The sequence below is a fragment of the Rhinolophus sinicus genome, chromosome 16 (genome assembly GCF_057876585.1).
Source record: "Rhinolophus sinicus isolate RSI-liver-muscle chromosome 16, RSI-T2T, whole genome shotgun sequence".
Taxonomy (NCBI): Eukaryota; Metazoa; Chordata; class Mammalia; order Chiroptera; family Rhinolophidae; genus Rhinolophus; species Rhinolophus sinicus.
The window spans coordinates 149,027,764-149,045,726 of NC_142516.1; the positions used below are offsets into that span (position 1 = coordinate 149,027,764).

Consider the following 17,963-nt stretch of genomic DNA (forward strand, 5'->3'; position numbering starts at 1 on the left):
ACTAAGTTGTGATTGACCATATTCCTTACGATCCTCTGTCATCATCATCATCGTGATTTAGGGTAGCTTGGTTAAAGAAACCCCCAAACTTTGGAGATGGTGCCCAGGAGATGACTCTGCTTTCCCACAAAGAAGCCTCTGCGTTCAATGCTAGAGCAAGGTCTTGGGCTGCAGAACTCTCATCAATTTCCCCCTTTCTTTCTGTGGTTATTACGATGGTGTCAGCAAGTGGATTGGACTTGACTAAGGACTTTGCCTATTTCATGTCCTTTCTCTGTATCATTCATTCAGTCTTCACTATAGTTGTGACCGGTACTGTGTTAAGTCATTTACATCTTCAGTGAGTAATTGCAGTACTGGGTGTCAGGTACTCTAACGGATATGTGGGGAGTGCAGGGGTGCTGAGTGAGGGACATCAGAAGGAGCTGGGCAAGGAGTCACAGACATAGGGCTTTTCAGCCCTTTGAAGGGACTGGACAGGATGGGAAGGGAAGGGAAGGGTGGGGAGGGGAGGGGAGGGGAGGGAAGGGTGGGGAGGGGTGGGTGAGGGGGAGGAAAGGGAAAGGGAGGAAGGGAAGCGAAGGGGAGGGGGAAGGAAGAGGAGGGAGAGGGAAGGGAATGGGAGGAAAGGGAAGGGGGGAAGGGGAAGGGGAAGGGAAGGGAAATTTGTATTTGGGTTGTATTAATAGATGGTAAAGAGTGTGGGAGGAGATGGGGCCAGAGAAAGTGACTAACTTATTAGGTGAAATCATATCCTGTAGACACTAAGAGTACAGTGTCAGTACTTGCTTGTAAATTATTCTTCCTCTTTTTGGTCTCAAAAGTAGTACATACTCTTTAATCTGGAAAATATAGAAAAAAACAATGAGATGAAAAGAAAAATGTCCGTAGACCTACCCCCTAAGCACATGCTGAATTATTTTGGTGTCCAGGTATTTCTGAAATAACCATTTGCCATCTAACCATGGGGAAGAATAGAAATAGGTGATGTATTGATGGAAAACCATACAATTGTTACCGATGAGTGACAACGCGTGGTATTAGCCCAGTGGCAGCTGGGATCTGCACAGTTGGCCCGTCCAGTGCAGTGGAGACCAGCCCTTTCTGTGCTGATGCTGAGCCCACTGGCCTCCCGGTACCTGTTCAGCATCAGGAATTAACCTGCTGGAATGAGCCCTGGCGGTGGCGGAAGGGTGTGAATGGGAAAAGCATCCAGCGGGAGACTAACAACAGGCTTTTTTTAGCATGTGGTAAATGACTGGGCCTTTTTGGATCCACCATGTATTGCTCTTTAGTGCAAATGATTTTTATACCTCTGGATGCTGCTTATAAATGTGTTCCTAGATATTGCATCTAATTAAGTAAATAGTTTATATAAAGTCCATTTTGAGCTATGTTTTGTTTTGACTAGTTATTCCTTCCAGAATATTTTCTATATGTAATTTTTTTATATCACTTAAATTCTATTCTGTCTGCAGATTTGTAGCCAGCTTACTTACACTTTACATGGTATTGTGAGGATTTAGAATGTTGTACATTAGTAGCACCCTACTCCGCTCCCCCACCCCCACTGGAAAAGCGTCCTTGATCGTCAGAAACAAGCACCTCTGTGTGACTACTTAGGTGCGTGCTGCCTAGAACTATCCACACAGGAATAAACCTGCTTCCAAAGAAATGTCTGCAGTACACAGTACTTGCCCTTCATAAGTTTTAACTTGAGCTTATATTAAAAAAACACTGTTTTCTCTTAATATCTAATTTCATGTCTTTAATGGTAATAAAACGGGTCTCTTCTTATACCTGAATTTTAATTGCTTTGGAAAATGACTGCCCTCCCCCCACAGAACTTTTATGTTAAAACGCAGACATGTTGTAAATCCGATGCCATATTTCTCAGACATAGTTGTAGGCAAACTCAATTATATTTGTGATTCTTTATCAGCCTCGTTGTTGAGTACGTGGTATTTTAGTAAGTTAATGTGCTGTGGCAACTTAATCATTCTTCTGGGGTATAGCATAAGTAATGCTGCTGTTGAATGTTTTTGGCAACGTAATACTATTTTCTAAGTCTAAAATGTATTTATTTAGGATGGATTCCTAGAAGTGGAATTAATTGGTTTTAACAACTTTGGATATTTTTATGCTTTTTGTTACATGATGCCAAATTGCTTGCCATTTTTTTAAGTGCCAGTCAGGGTTTCCAAATGAGTCGCGAGGAAGTTAGATGTGTGCAGAAGGCGCCTGCCGGCAGGAAGACACTTGGGACCCCTTACAGAAGTTCCAGGGAGAGAAGTAAGCCAGGGCAGGAGGGCTAGAGGGGGACGCAGGGCGCCGAGAGCGCGAGAGCCACATAACTGGCACCTGGTTGATTTAGGAGAATCCAAAGAAAAGTTCCCCAGAGGCTAGGGTGACCCTTGGGTTCTTGGCTGTGCTGCCTGGGACGCCGGCACATGTTTTGTCTTGCCAGGGCTCTGCTGGCGACTCTCCCAGGGGAAGCAGGTGAGCGTTGCCTGCGCCTCTTCTCTGAAGACCTCGGAGATGCATAATGGGCGACTCAGGGAAGGCTGTTTCCTTGGTCAACTTTAGTTGGTCCATCCGGGCAGGCGGAAGCAGGTGCCAGGTGCTGAGTCTTGCTGGCTGTCTGCTTACTGTCTGGCCGGGAGCCCAATAGCAAAGCCTCAGACTGCTAAGGGACATGAGTGCCAGCACATCCCATGACAGACTGCCAGCAGACACCATCGTCAGCCTGCGCCTTGTGGTTAAGGAGTGTGTTTCAGTGCAGTGGGCTGCATACGGGGGTGGAGGTACATCCAGCGGAGGTCATCTGGACGAGCTCCTGTGTCTGTACGGCCAGGAGGCAGATTGGTGGCGGGCAGCTGGCGTTGCAAACGGCCGCAGCTCTAATGAAGTCCAAGAGGACTGGAGTAGGCAGACAGATGTGGGTGGAATCACACAGACTTCAGAAAGGAACCTGTTGGGTGAAGTGCCGCTGCCATCCTGGAGTCACAGTCGGTCCTCTTCGTACCTGTACCCACACTCATGTCTGTAGGGGGACTGTAGAACAAGTCACATTTCTGCTGAATTTTAAACTAACACACATGTAAAATAAAGCGGAGTCCCAGTTGCAGATGGAAGGAAAAGAGACCTATCACTCCTAACACTGGGTCATGTTGACGATCTCCTTAGTAGGCCTTAGTACAGAGAGTTGAGAACAAGGCTTGCTGACAGTTCTTCCCGCCTCCCTGAGAACAGAAGGAAATCGAGTGTGGGGCCTCAGTCCCCCGACTGCCGGGGCGATGGTGACTGTTTCTCATGCTCGCTAGGATTGCGGCAAATGAGTCCTCTCCAGTTGTTCCAGGGGGAGAGTGTCTGCTGTGAACTGAGTTGCTTAGAGTTAGGATGTGTTGATCGTGCACAGTGACGAGGACAGAAAAGCTGTAGTGGACTGAGTACAGTAGAGGCTTGGCCTTCCACCGCCAGCCCGTTTCCTTGCGGGCCTGTGTGGTGCTGCTTCCTTTTTCTCAGCTTTTGTCTTTGCTGAGGATTGGTATCAGCTGCTGAGAAGGCCTTGTTAACTAGCTCCTCCAGGACTGCCTGCCTGCTCTTTCCATTTATATCACACGGTCACGGAGTTCATTCATCCACCTGACTGACCGACCAGGCGAGGCCACAGTGTGTCCTGTGCAGGACGGGGTCGGGCAGCTGGACCCCCCTACATGGCGCCCCCTGATTCCTGCCAGCAGTGAGTCTCACCAAGTAGATCCAACCACCCTGTTGTTACTCCCATTTTACAGACGAGAGAACGAGGCTCACAGGTTAGGTATGTTGTCTAATGTCACAAGACTTGGGTTGTGGAGTTAGCATTTAAACCTGTCTCTGAGACCAGGCTGGCCATTCCACCTCAGAGCATTAGTTCTCAGCATTGCTTGGCTCATAAACACACCTCCACGACCCAGATCTGCCCTCGCTGCTCACCCCTGGTTACCTGTCGCTGTTGGCTGACTCAGGGATTTCGGTTAACATTGAATGTGTTTTACTTCCAACAGTAAGCGGAAGAGAAATAATCATAAAAGCCATCTTCAGTACAGAGGTAGAAAACGTTTTGTGTATTAAATTTTCTCCCGTGTGTTGCCCATTTTGACATTAAACCAAAAGCTTACCTTTTTTATTTTCAGTTACAAATAATGTTTTCAACACTTTAGAAGTACATTGAGATGTATTATTTCTTTTAAGAAACTTATTTACTTGACTTAGTCTTGGTGTGTCTCTAAAGATGCTTTTTTGTTGCAGGCAGACATCTGGTCCCTGGGCATAACAGCTATAGAGCTTGCGAAAGGGGAGCCACCTCATTCTGAGCTGCACCCCATGAAAGTTTTATTCCTCATTCCAAAGAACAACCCCCCGACGCTGGAAGGAAATTACAGCAAACCCCTCAAGGAGTTTGTTGAGGCCTGTTTGAATAAGGAGCCAAGCTTTGTAAGTTTTATGAGATCAAAACGGGCTGGCATCTCTTCATGTGTGGCCTGGCGTGGTCTAGACCGGTCTTACGGGGATTTCTTTAATCACTATTGGCAGCTGTCTTCACAGTCTCATTTTTTTCCTCTTCTTTTTGTAAATAGGCAGATTGATTTCTCTGCATTGCAAATAATGTTTTCACTGTTATTTTAAAAATTATTTTTCTTTCAGATTTTATACGGTCTCATACCTCATGGAGCTTGAAGACTATTCTCCATAATGTTACATGTGGAATCATAAGTTTTTAATATTTATAGTGGGAAGGTCAGGCTGTGAACTATTAGCTGTTTTTAGTAATCCCAAAGTCTGGCCAGAAAAATAATGGCTAAATATGTCTTTAAAGTAAATGTTTTCATTTTCTTTTTGGCATGTGTTTGGAAAGAAAAGGCAAATAAAATATAAATGAACCACCCACTTTGCAAACGCCCCCCCCCCCCCTTTCTTTCATGTTTAATTGACTCTGGAAGAGCCGTGTGTGTAGCAGTAATGCTTACATAGCTTTAGCCTAATTTTCTCTCTGAATTAAGGCAATCCTTTGAAACTTATTTGTGTATTTTGGTGGTGTGTATAGCTACATATGTCCTTGTTTTATGTATGAATTTTCCTAGCAGGGTTCGCTGAAGGCTAAAGTAAATCCTCCCTTTTATGAACTCTTATCAAAAAATGGGTGATTAGTTTTACAAGATCACCATGGTTTTTTAATGCCAGTTTGGGGAGAGGAGTTAAATAGGGAGTGCGGTATTGTCTGAGAAACTGGGGGAGGTGCAGAGCACATAGGCATCAGGAGGTGTGGGGCTGCTGTCCTGCGTGGCCCCGGGGTGTGGGGCTGCTGTCCTGCGTGGCCACGATGCTCTGAACTTCGTATCATGATGTTAGTTCCCAGTCACAAGGCACCTGCCCTGAAGAAGATACACCCATACGCGTGCACGTGTTCCCATTAAAAATATATTTCTAGTATCGGCTTACGTGCCCAGTGTACACATCTCCACCCCTCCCTGACCCCGAATGCACTGAGGAGAAGGATGAGAAGCTGCGAATACGAGCACTTCTGAGGTTCTTGGAGTTTCACAGTCACGTGGACAGGGAGAGAGAAACACCAGAGGTGGCCCCGGTTTTTCACAAGCTTGAATTTGAGAAGTATGCCTGGCTGGCTCTTGTTAATAAAGTTTTAGTAATTTGGAATAAGTGGGAACTCAGTCCAACTCATGTTATTTGTGTGTTCCTGCCCCCCCGATGGGGGCTTCATTCAGCTTCCTTGGGAGGCATGTTCCCTGTAATTGGGTTTGTCAACCTCAAGGGCAAAACAGTTGGCCAAGTTCAAAGCATACTCTCTGGCTGTGGTCATGCTAAGCCCAAGGCCTGGATAAAGTTGGCAAGGAAGGAAGCAGACCTGGGAGACTAGCATTTCTAAATTGGGAGGACTGGATGACAGAACTCGGGTACTCTCAGCATCCAAGAAAGAGTATCTCTTGACATCCTTTCTCGTTTCTTAGAGATGGATCCGAATTAACATTTTTCTTATTTTGGGGGCTGGAGCCAGACATTAATATAGAAAGTTAACAAGGTAACACAGAACATTTTCTCTCTTGCCAGCATTTGTAATAAAATGTTTCATAAAAACTGGAAAGTACACTCTAGCTCTTTTGAATGATCTCTGAAATTCTCTGGAGCATTTTCTGTATAAATGAGTTTTCCTGGGGGAAGTTCTGTTGGCTTTTATTGGATGGTTCCCGTTAAGATTACTAAATGGTGTGTGTATACTCTACATAGAGTCTACCCCAGGTGCTGAATGACTGACTACTCTTTGAATAAGTCTTAAGGGAAAACAACTTTGAAGTAGAATTTGATCTTTACGTATTAGTGTGGTTGTTTGACATTTTGAGGCAGAAGTCTGACCCTTGGGGTAGAATCGAGTAGAATGTAGGGACTTCATCTCATGCCTTTCCTGTTTTCTTTGGTGGTTTGTTTTCCAGAGGCCCACTGCTAAGGAGTTACTGAAGCACAAGTTTATAATACGCAATGCGAAGAAAACGTCCTACTTGACCGAGCTCATTGACAGGTACAAGAGGTGGAAGGCCGAACAGAGCCATGAAGACTCCAGCTCTGAAGACTCTGACACGTACGTCTGCTCCGCCTGAGTCTTGTCGAGTGTGTGTGAGCTGGGAGGGGTGCATGTGAGCCCTGCACTGTGCCTGAGCCACACAGTATGCGAGGTTTGGCTTGTGTGTTAGTCTCTTCTTTGCAGTGGGCTTTGAGCCCCTCCCCGCCCCTCATTTTTAACAAAGAGAATCCAGGTTGATGGTGCTCCTTGTGTTAGAGTATGGAACTATTTCGGAGTCTTAGCCTCTTTTTTGTTGCCAGTTGAGTTTTTCTGCGTAAAGTCTTACGTGATAAAACTGTGAACTGAACTGAACTTGGTTTCTTTTTCCTTTGTTATACTTCCTGCTCTTAAAATACTGATCAGGTGAAACTGCTTTAAATATATTTTAAAGATGATATAAATGTTTGTTTTTGTAATTCTGTGTTTTGTTCTGGTGGATACTTGGCATTGTAAAAGTTCTGTATCAGGAAGTTTCGTACCACAAACCGGTGTGAAGTTAAGCACGGAGGAATTCTGTTAGCTAAAGAGATGAGTTAAGCCTGGGAGCCATTTCAGTGCATAGGGGCAGGGAAAGCTCGACGGGCGGCTCCGATGTGAAAGAAGGGAAACCAGGCCGCGTGAATCTGAAGTTTTGGGGATGAGATCCAAGTTTGTTTTCAAGGTCCTCAGATGATTCCATTGTAAAAGCAAGAGAGAGAACCATTGACTCGGAATTTGTTGAGGTCGTGACACTGAGAAATTAGGTGTTAGCAGTGGGGATGGAAAGATGCAGGAGTCCCGATGCGGCCATGGATTTGGGTAAAGGAGGCTGAGACAGTCCCGGCTTCCTCGGTGGCTGGTGCCATTGACGTGATGACGTTGGAGAAGAAGCTGATCTGGGGAGGCCAGGTCCCGGAAGCTGCGTGTGGTGTGGGACGTGACTGAGGTGCTGACAGGATGTGGCCAGTTTACAGTGACATCAAGCTTTAGCGTTCAGGAGAGATGTGTAGGCAGAGGAGATGGATTTAGAGTCACCGCTCTGGAAATGGTCACGGGCGCCGTGAGAACGAGTGGTGTTACTCAGAGTGAATCTTCAGAGTGAGAAGGGCCTGAGGCCTAGGACAGAATCCTAGGAAACAGCAGCATCAAGGATGAACCGGAGAACAACATGGTCGGAGGAAACGGGGAGGAATGCAGCCCCAGGGGTCAGGAGAGTGTAGAGGACGAGGAGGTGGTCAGCACGACCATGTGCTGCTGAGGGTTCACGCAGGAGAAGTGACCAGAAACTGCCTCATCCCATGATGTGCAGAGGATTGGTAGCCTGGCCAGAGCCGTCGCAGGGGCAGGGCTGAGTTTTAGAGTGAGTGAGAGGTAAGAAAGGGAGGCAGTGAGCACAGGTAACACTGCAGAAATGTGGCGGAGAGACTGGCTGTAGCCAGAAGGGAGGCAGTGTTGAGTGAGCAAAAAGGAATGCGTGTTGAATGTTTGGTGGGAAGGAGCCTACGGGGAGAAAAATCCCAGAGAGAGGGCCTGTCAGTGAGTAGAGGGTTGTTCTGTAGGAGAAGAGATGCTGTTTCCATTGGAGGAGGTGGGAGGGCGGGTGTGGGTGCAGCTGGCGCGGTGGGGAGTTACGGTCTGTGTGCTCTGTGAGGGTCGTCTTCTGAAAGGCCAGCAGGGACTGGAGGCGGATGCGATTGGTGAGCAGTGGAGAAGATTGGGAGTGGGCGTGAGGCAGAGAGAGGAGGTGTGCCTGGGTGGGCGGGCCGTGCTGAGCGCTCGGTCGGGGTTGGAGAAGATGGAGACAGACAGGCTGCCAGTGGCCTCCTCCGTGAGGTCTTGGGCCTGCAGAGCCAGCACGTTCACTCACGGAGTTTTCCTGGGTTTCTGTGTTAAGGGAAACAGATACGGACGGCCAGGCATCCGGAGGCAGCGACTCAGGGGACTGGATCTTCACAATCCGAGAGAAAGATCCAAAGAGTCTTGAGAATGGAGCTCTTCAGCCGTCGGATTTAGAAAGAAATAAGGTAACGTTGGCTCTGACTATAGTGACTAACACTTACCAGTCAGCAGCGTGTTTCAGTCATTTTTCTGCAAAGCCTGCTGGTAATGGGTGATGTGGTCCCTCCAGGCAGCCTGTTTTGGAATTTTGCTGTCAGTGAATCAGAAGAGCAAGAGATTCTGTTCCGTCGGCTTACTCAGAGTCAGACCTCCAGTGCTCATTTCTGCTCTCTGTGGGCCCGCTGTCCTGCTGTGGAGGCAGTATGTCCTGGCACTTGGACAAGCGAGGGGTGGGATTCGTTGGTTGTGGGGCGTGGGGTGAGGTGTCGCACATGAAACGGCTTTCTAGCTCTCTTGACGGGATGATTCCTGTTTGGCATAGAGGGTTATTCATAAAAGATACTAGAATTTTGGAATTAAGTTTTATTTAAAGAGCTTAAAGACAAATGTATATAAATTTTAGTTTTGATGAGTTGACCTCATGCCTATTTGTAAGTTGATGAAAAGCTGTAGTTTTAGGATCTTTTGAAAGCACAGTGGTGTAGTTTCTCTCAGGTAGTGTGGACCAGTGGCTGACCCTTGGTGATCCTACAAGCCCTGCTTTGATAAGCGGATGGGAGTCATTACGCAGTCACATAGAGGCTGCAAAAAAATAGGCCACTGTTGTACGGCAGCCACTTGCAGTAGCCAGCTCTGAGCTGATTTCCCTTTCCAGGGTTTCGTTAGTGAAGTCTTCCTACACGGACAGCTCGGCGGTGCCATTCAGCATAGCCTGCAGCCCCATGAAAGCCACGTCCTGGGCCTGTAGTACCTTTCCCCATGGACTCCAAACACCGTAGTTCTGCCCCTGCGTGGGTTTTGCATGTCACTATTAATGGAATTTTGTTTTCTAGTGAAGAACCAACAGTAAGACCGTCTTTCTCAGATTTTATAGTGAACAGAGAACATTGCAGACTTTATGCTTTGCTTGCATAGCACATATCTGAAGTTTATTGAATTACTGCAAATGTGAATATTAAATATTTCTAATTGTATTTTTTCCTTCCCCAAGATGAAAGACATCCCAAAGAGGCCTTTCTCTCAGTGTTTATCTACAATTATTTCTCCTCTGTTTGCAGAGGTAAGATACCCAGTTGACTTTTGGGGGTAGGTGAGAGGGCAAGAAGAGGCGAGCAGGACCTTCCTTCCTTCTGTGACAGTGTTGCCAGTAGGATTAGGGGGTTCGAGCAGCAGGAGACTGTGCGTTGTGCTCCCAGGAGGCCGCTGGAACGCAGCCCCTCCTGGGAGGCCTCCCCGTTGCTGCCTTGGGGTACAGGTGGGACGTCAGCGACTCAGCCTAAGTCCATACGTTGCCAGGGCGATTTTTACCTTCAGTTGTGCTGCTTTCTACAAAATCTATTTGGGTAGAGCCGGCGTCAGACAAATTTATGGCAATGTAAAAAGTAGATTTTTATTTTAAAGGGGCCATGAATTCCCTGGAGCCCTCATGTTTCCCACTGAGCCCCCAGATTCACCTGAATCCTTACTCAGTGTCCAGAGTAGTCAGCTCACCCAGCAGGGCCACCCATCCCCAGGGCAGTAGCCCATTTCAGTGCCTTGTTCTCTCACAGCATCGTGTGCCGTCTTTCCCTGTCTCTTCGCAGGGGAGTCCCCTCCACCCCCCACCCCCCCCCCCCCTGCACACACACACACACTTCCTGTAGAAATCTATAGGCAGACTGCATTTTGAGATGTTTTAAGAATAGGTTTTGTAAGAATGAAGATTATTCTTCATCTGGTTAGTAGCTGATTTAAGAAAAGTTGGAAATCTCCCCTTTTCTCTCATTGTTTGGTGCCTTGTGACCCCTTCCTGGCTCAGGCGGCTTTTAAGATAATTCAGAATGAGTTATGCCAGTCAGTGCCTTGTTTGTGTGGTGACCCAGCGTTGTCCAGGGAAGCTGTGTCGGGAGCCCCTCAGACTGGAGGTGGGAAGGAGGGCCGCACACACAGGCTTATCCCCGCGCCCCACTTGGTCCGAACCTCGGGCACACAGGGCCTTTCCCTTGGTGGCAGGGCCGCGGGGGCTGCAGGCCAGCCTCTGTGCTGCTCCCTCTTCCCAGCCCTCTTCCAGCACAGCGTCTGCCTTCACAAGCTCGCCTTAGGACCCTGCCCTCCCACCCGGGAGAGCGGAGCCCAGCTAGACGGGTGTGGCCGGGTCCTGAGGTATAGGGTTGGGACCCCTGAACACGCTGGTTTCAGGTTGACGGCTACATGGCATAGGGCAGGTAGAGGCCCCTTCTGTGTCACTTTCTGGCTCCAGCCTTGGCCCGTTTTTCTGGGTGCCTTCGCTCTTCCTAGGATGTCCAGAAGACCCCATTGTGCTCTTCGTATGTTTGGGAGATTGGTCCTCAGGTTTTTTAGGTGCTCCCTTTCCTGTGCCCCTGCCGTTGCCACTCCACTAGCTCAGTCAGGCAGTGAGGGCAGATGACATAGATTTTCTTATGTGTCTGAAGCTATTTGTTTTTTTGGGGGGCACATAAGGAAACTTTTCTGAAATCATTCAGAATTAATGAATTAATCATAAATACAATGTTTTCATTTTTTCCCCAGCTAATCTAAAGGCAAACTCACAGGCAGCTTTTCTTATATGTTTTATTATTAATACTTGATAGCCTCACATTTAAAATGTGTTGTTCTATATAATACTCATAAAACTCGGTATGTAATGATCGTTACCCCGCATCTGAAGGACAGACCGCGGCAGGACATATCCTGACGTCACGCAGTGTGTCCCCAGGTGGCTTACCCATGTTGAAGGTGGATAGAGTCCGTCCAGCCGTGGCTTTGGGGCAGAGGAACTTTCTCGTAGGATCATGGGGCGGGATGGGCAATGGAAGAACGTAGCTGGAGGAAATGGCAGGGACACAGATAGTGGCTTTCAGGTCACTCACTCAGGACTTGTAAATACTGTTGTGTTTAGTCGTTCCATGATTGGAGTCCTAGACAGACGCAAGTGGCTCTGTGTAGGTTGGCTGTGTTACAGTCTGTGATAAGAGGGAACGTAGGAACAGCCACTCCTAGAAGTGCTGAAGACGCCAGCCCCCCCGGCCCCACCCGTCCCAGGCCTTCCCAGTTCTTCTGTGTGTCTCCTTAGCAGGGAGAAGCCACTGTTTTTAGAATGAGACCAATGCTGCGAATGACAGCATTGAAAAGTCAGAGCTGTTTTCGTAAACTATTTCTTAAAGATGAAATTGAGTGGGGGGCCTCCTGAAGCAGAGGCCGTGTCTGTTTCCACTGCCGCTGCCACCTGGAGCCTGTTCAGAGAGGCTGCCAGCCCTGCTGCATCTTGACTCGGGCAGCGCCCTTTCCCGTGGCATGCTTTGGTTGCATCCCAGAAAGAGACTCAGTTGACCTTAAAATGAAGGAAGTGCCTGAAGACACTTGTGATTTCTTGTGGGAGTAGAGGCTTCAAGGGGGACATTGCAGAGTCCCGGAATTTAGGGCTGCCGCTTATTCACATGAAATAGAGTATTTTGACAAAGTAGTACCAGAAGGGCAGTCTGTGAACATCTAAGAACCAACCCATTAACGTTAATAAGCTTTAGATTAGATTGCAGCTGTAGTGTGGAAAGTAGTGCTGAGTAATTTTGAAGCTGCTCTTCTGGTATAAGATTAAGGTTGAAATGGGGGGAAAAACAGGGCACAGGGGCCATGATCAGATTAGCAGAGGTGCGCAGCAAGCTGGCTGTCTCCGTTCACTCTAGTGAAGGTAGTGGTTTAGGTCCAGTGCCCCTGCTCTCCGCACACAGTGTCCTCAGCATTCAAAAGAGCTGTTCATTGAGAGGAACAGGCGGCCCAGGGGCTGAGCCAAAGCCGCTGCCAGGACTCACCTGGGTGGAGCGGTGACGGTCCACATGTGTGTTACTTTCTAAAGTAGATGCTTGGTGGTTCCTGTGCTCATGTGTGTCATGCTGTTCCTGTTTGTGTTTGAAGTTGAAGGAGAAGAGCCAGGCCTGTGGAGGGAACCTGGAGTCCATAGAAGAGCTGCGAGGCGCCATCTACCTGGCAGAGGAGGCGTGCCCCGGCATCTCGGACACCATGGTGGCCCAGCTCCTACAGCGGCTGCAGAGGTAACCGCTGCCTCCCGGGAGGAGGGCCCCCTGCAGGGCACATACGTTTGTCCTGTGGCTTGCTTAGGCTGGGTGTGGGAACGCCTTCAAATACACTGCTTGTCTGTCCTCCACTTCGCAGTGTGGTGCTTTTTCCTAGTCTGTTCCTGTTCCCGTCTTCTGAATTAGAGAAATCAATATGAAAGAATGATAGGAATCTGGAAACGACTGGGAAGGACTACAGAGCTTTGTGCGGTTGTAGCTCTTGACACATCAAAACAGAATACCTGTCTGTAAGATACGTGTCTGCTCTTAATGATACGGCCTGGTCACCAGCCAGAGCAGTCTCATCCTCAGCCAGATGTTTGCAACTCTCCTTTTGGTTTTATGCTTTGAAGTCAAGTGTCCAAAGGCTCCAGAAATTGGGGCTTGGTAAGTTCAGTGAGAATAGATATGGGGGTGTTCTTTTCCTTGGGTAATTGTGCCAGCAGCCCTTCACTCTGCGTCTGGCTCTGAAGTCCTGTTGTGACAGCACCAACCTGCAGGGAGTGAGTTCCCTGTCCCCTCCAGTGGCCCTGCTGCCGCATGTGCTCTAGGGTGAGGAGTAAGTGGGGGTGACGATCTGGGCCACCCCACTCACTCGGTTGGACTTGTTTTAGGAGCGTCCTTGTGGACGTCACTGTGACGTCCACCCCAGCACAGGAACGGTCACTTGGTATTTACAGAGCGGAGGCCTGCTGTCCGCGGTGCAGGCGCAGCCTTTCCTCCACACCCCCGGCCTCAGCACTCTGGAGCATGAGGCACGTCGTTGCTTTGAGATTCACTGTCCAGTTTAATTGTCCAGGCTCTTGAGTCCCTTTCAAAGGTTGGCTGAGCCTTCATGAGAATTAGAAGTGTTTAGGTCTGTGCTGAGTTGTCAGCTTGACAGCGCAGAGAGAAGTTTGCCGCTTCTTAGGAGTGATGGTTGGAGGGGCTGCCCAGGGTCCTGTGAAGAGTCCCTCTAAAGTGGGGCTTCAAGAGGAAACCTCGGTTCTGACCCGTCAGGTTTCTCCTCCTGAACTCTCAGGTTCCTTTGTAAAAGACATCCCAGCTTTCTGACTTGCCCTAAAAAAAGTTTAGGCTACAGAATAAAAACTGTTTACTTGGCTGCCTTTAATTTTGAGGCAATAGGCAGAATTGTTATCTCCTCTGCCTTGATACTAACGAATTACGGCAATAAAGGATAACAAAAAAGTCAAGTCATCATATACTTACCCAAATATAGTTGTTGTTACCATGTTTGTGTGTATCTACCCCATTATGTGTATGCAGTTAATTTCTAACATAGCTTTGTTAGAATATTCATTGAATGTTTTATCATATATTAGCATCACATAAGCTTTTCCACTATTCCTTAATAATGGTCCAATTTTCTGATTTCTCAAAGAAATTTGGTATCACTTCTCATTTTAGTGGAATTTATTTCTCATTTAAAAAAGCCTTTACATCTCAAATTGGATTAAACCCAAAACCAGTGGTATTATCATCTTGGTTTTGTTTTTTGCATTTGTAGTGTCACTTTTAGGACTGATATTTTTCACATTGTCCCAAATTGCCTGAAATTAGTATCAGTGATTTATATATGTGACTTGATTTCCCTGCAGCTCCAGGGCACAGCTGGTGCCCTGTCTCTGTTTCCCTTTCTTTAGTTGCTGGTAGGAGTTGATCTGTGCCAACACTGTTCAATAGAAAGATAATGTGAGCTACACATAGAATTTTCAATTTTCTAGTAGCCACATTAAATAAAAAGTACAAAAGGAACAAGTGAAATTAGTTTTAATATGTTTTTTAACCCGCTGCATCCAAAATCTTATTTTAACATGTAATCAATATAAACAAGTATCAGTAATGTATTTTGCATTCGTTTTAGTGCTGAGTCTTTGTAATACAGTGTATGTCTTACACTTCACATCACGCATCTCAGTGTGAACTTGCCACGTTCCAGGTGCTTAGTAGCATATGTAATGCAAACAGTACTACTGCTGTCTACATTACATTTGAAGTTTTACTTCGCAGTGACGCATTAGACATACTGGGTCAGGTCAGCATTCTTTCTTCTTTCTCTTTCCTTTGTGACGTGTAAACCGTCTCCTCCTCAGCCAAGATGACCCTGCGCCCGGGTCCTCACCTGCTTCCCGCAGGCCTTTGCTGATGCCGTCCATTTACTCCTGGGCTCCCCAGGCTCTTCCTTTGCCCCCCTCACCCAGCTGCTGCCAAACCACAGTGGCCATTGCTGATGCTTCATACCCGTTTTACTCCCCAGTGCATAACTCCACTGGACGATCTCAAAAAACGAGAGCTGGCTTTTGTGCAAAGCATTTCAAAAGCTTCCTGTATCTCTCAGTTTGAACTAATGTGTGGATCCCTTTGTGCGGCATCAACTCCTCCCATGACGTAGGCATTTGTGCTTCCTGAAAAGTGAATCTTAGCATCTGTGGCTGAAGCATGTTTTTCAAGAGGATCTTTTTGTAACCATTTGTTTTCTGGGACAGTGCCATATATTTTAAATGCCTTAAAAGAGGAGCTCTAGGTTGGAGTGTTTGCCATAGGCCCCATTAAACACCACTTCAGCCATCTCCTGTGACTGGGTAAGTTTTGAGGTGGCTGAGGGGATCTTGGCCACAAGGGCACCCCCACCCTCACCCTTTTCTGTATTTCAAAGCAAGACAGTACTGGGGAATCAGTGGGCAACAAGAAAGTACACATGATCCCACCCTGGGCCGGTTGCCATCGTCCTCACCATTCTCGGTGCGCCGCCTTCCTGGTTACATACACGCCATGAACTTACCTAATGTTTTACATTTCTGAAAATTATAGTGCATGCATAAGTTTTAGACATCTTTTGTATGTATTTAGGATAAAGAAATTAGGTAAAACTGGGTAGGTTTGTGCACACTTGTTAAACTTGTGTATATTTTTCATATTGCTTAAATATAATTACAGGTTCTAATCTCTGTTAATTTCATTCAGCTTGCTTAGTTTCCTCAACTATTTCTCTATTGTTGCACATTAGAGTTGTTTTCTAATTACTATAATTACAAAAAACCTAAGAGACCGTTCTAGGAAGTGGATTACTTAAACAAGCATTTCTATTGTGGCCTAAAGGTATCTTACGCTGCCACTCAAATCAGCCATGTTTCTGCATTCCTGGAATCTTCCTATGTCATTGGGTATTATCAATTTTTCAGTTTAAAAATTGATTATAAGTAAAGGTGTATTATTTACATCTTTTTTTCTCTCCTGGAAGGCTGAACATATTCTCACTTTTCATCACGCTTTTAGTTCTTTTATGACTGGATTTAACTTATCTGAAAATTTTCGTGTTGGAATCATGATTTTCTTAATTTTTATTTATTTTTTATATAGTAATCCATTGATAGTTGCTCTACTTAATGTTTTTATGACTTGGGATTATCTGTAAAAACTAGGATTTTGGTTAGCGTTTGAATTTTTACAAGTTTTTTAATTTAGAGAAATGATATTTACTTCTTTTTTTGTTTTTTGTTTTTTTTCCTAGATACTCTCTAAGTGGTGGAGGAACTTCATCCCACTGAAATTCCTTTGGCATTTGTGGTTTTGTTTTTCCTTTTTTCTTCTTCATCCTCCTCCATTAAAAAAGTCAACGAGAGCCTTTGCTGACTCTGCTGAAGATGCGCCATCGGGGGTTCGTCCCCCCGCTGAGGCTGCCTGTCTCGGGCCACACGGCCCTTTCTTACTGGCCTTGGTCAGAGAAGTCTCTAGATGGGGTGGGGAGGGTCAGCTCCTTCAAGCGATCATTTTATTATTCTTGTTTTTAATTTTAACCATAGTGCACATATCAAGGAAAGTGTCTTTAAAAACAAAAACAAACCCTGAAATGTATATTTAGGATTATGATAAGGCAACTGAAGAAATGAAACCTCAGGTATCCTGCTTTAAGTTGTAACTCCCCTCCCCGGGAGATGGAGAGCGCGCTGGTGGATCAGTGTACAGACTTGTATATAGTGTCATTTTTACGGAAACCCTTTTGGCGTGCATAAAGAATCACTGTGTACAAACTGGCCAAGTGCTTCTGTAGATAATGTCAGTGGAGTAAATATTTGACAGGCCATAACTTGAGTCTATTGCCTTGCCTTTATTACATGTAAATTTTGAACTATGTGACCAGTGATTTGGGTTTTATTTTGTATTTGCAGGGTTTGCCATTAATAATAATTAATGCCCCTTATGGAACACTCCTACTTGTACCTCAACAAATGCAAATTTTCCTCTTGTTTGCCCTACAACCCTTTTGGTACACTTAGAAGTTGAGTTCCTTTTTCATTGATGGTACTTTTTCTTAGTGTTTTAAATTGGAACATATCTTGCCTCATGAAGCTTTAAATTATTATTTTAAATTTCTCCCCGATGAAGTGCTCTCGTCTAACATTCGTTTGGAATCGTGCCACTGCCAATCCTGCTCCAGCTGTACCGTTCTTTCCAGTATGATTTTCTGTTGCACCTTGTAGTGAAATCTGCATATCATCTTCCCCACCTAAAAATGTCTGAATGCTTACACAAATAAATTTTATAACACTTACACTGCATACTCTCCTTGAAACGTGACTCTTCAGAGGGCAGTGCACCAACCATGTATGCATTTGTGTGTATGTGTGTGTGTGGTTGTGTGTGTGATGAGACATTTTAGAACGCTCCAGGAAGAAGTGCCCGCATTCAAAATGCTGAATATTCAGTTCCCTTTGCAACTTTTACAAAGTGGTCATTGAGAAGATACGGCTGAATATTGCCAATTTGTGAAATTGCTCTTTCTCTTTACAAGAACCTCAATTAAGGGTTGTTTGGTTCTCTTAAAAGAGCCTGTGGCTGCTAACTCGTCAGCCAGGTGTCTGTCCTTTCCTTGACGGGGTCTTGCTTGCCCAAGGGGGGAATACATCTCTGTGTCTCTGGTATGGGAAATAGAGTTCTTACAGCAATGTTTGAGTGTTCGATTTAAATATGTGTGGTACTTTTTGTTGATACGAATTATTGCCATCTGTTGTTGGAGTAGCAGTTCTTGAGGGGGAAGACAAAGGATCTTTGGAAGCAAGGACGTTACTGGGTAAACTTCAGGATGGAAGGTCTGATATCTGCTGGCCCAGTGGCCTGGAAGTTACAGGGAGGGGACAGAGGCCTGAGCCCGAGACTTTTGGGTGATTATTGTTTAGGTTTGTTAACAGAGTCTAGTTTTTAAATTCTAAAATTAAGTTGTGCTTTTTTAAAATTAG

General features: G+C 46.1%; 1 protein-coding gene across 2 annotated transcripts in view; it reads left to right on the forward strand.

Annotated features, from left to right (window-relative positions):
* STK24 (serine/threonine kinase 24) overlaps nucleotides 1-17,278 on the forward strand; it is a 103,306-nt gene extending 86,028 nt beyond the window's left edge. For both annotated transcript variants that reach the window (XM_019756910.3, XM_019756909.3), the window contains exons 6-11: nucleotides 4,291-4,476; nucleotides 6,489-6,634; nucleotides 8,490-8,619; nucleotides 9,645-9,713; nucleotides 12,566-12,702; nucleotides 16,238-17,278. In XM_019756910.3, coding sequence (XP_019612469.1) covers nucleotides 4,291-4,476; nucleotides 6,489-6,634; nucleotides 8,490-8,619; nucleotides 9,645-9,713; nucleotides 12,566-12,702; nucleotides 16,238-16,274 — 705 coding nt within the window. In that variant the 3' untranslated portion in view covers nucleotides 16,275-17,278. The remainder of the gene's footprint in view (nucleotides 1-4,290; nucleotides 4,477-6,488; nucleotides 6,635-8,489; nucleotides 8,620-9,644; nucleotides 9,714-12,565; nucleotides 12,703-16,237) is intronic.
* Nucleotides 17,279-17,963: the final 685 nt, after the last annotated feature.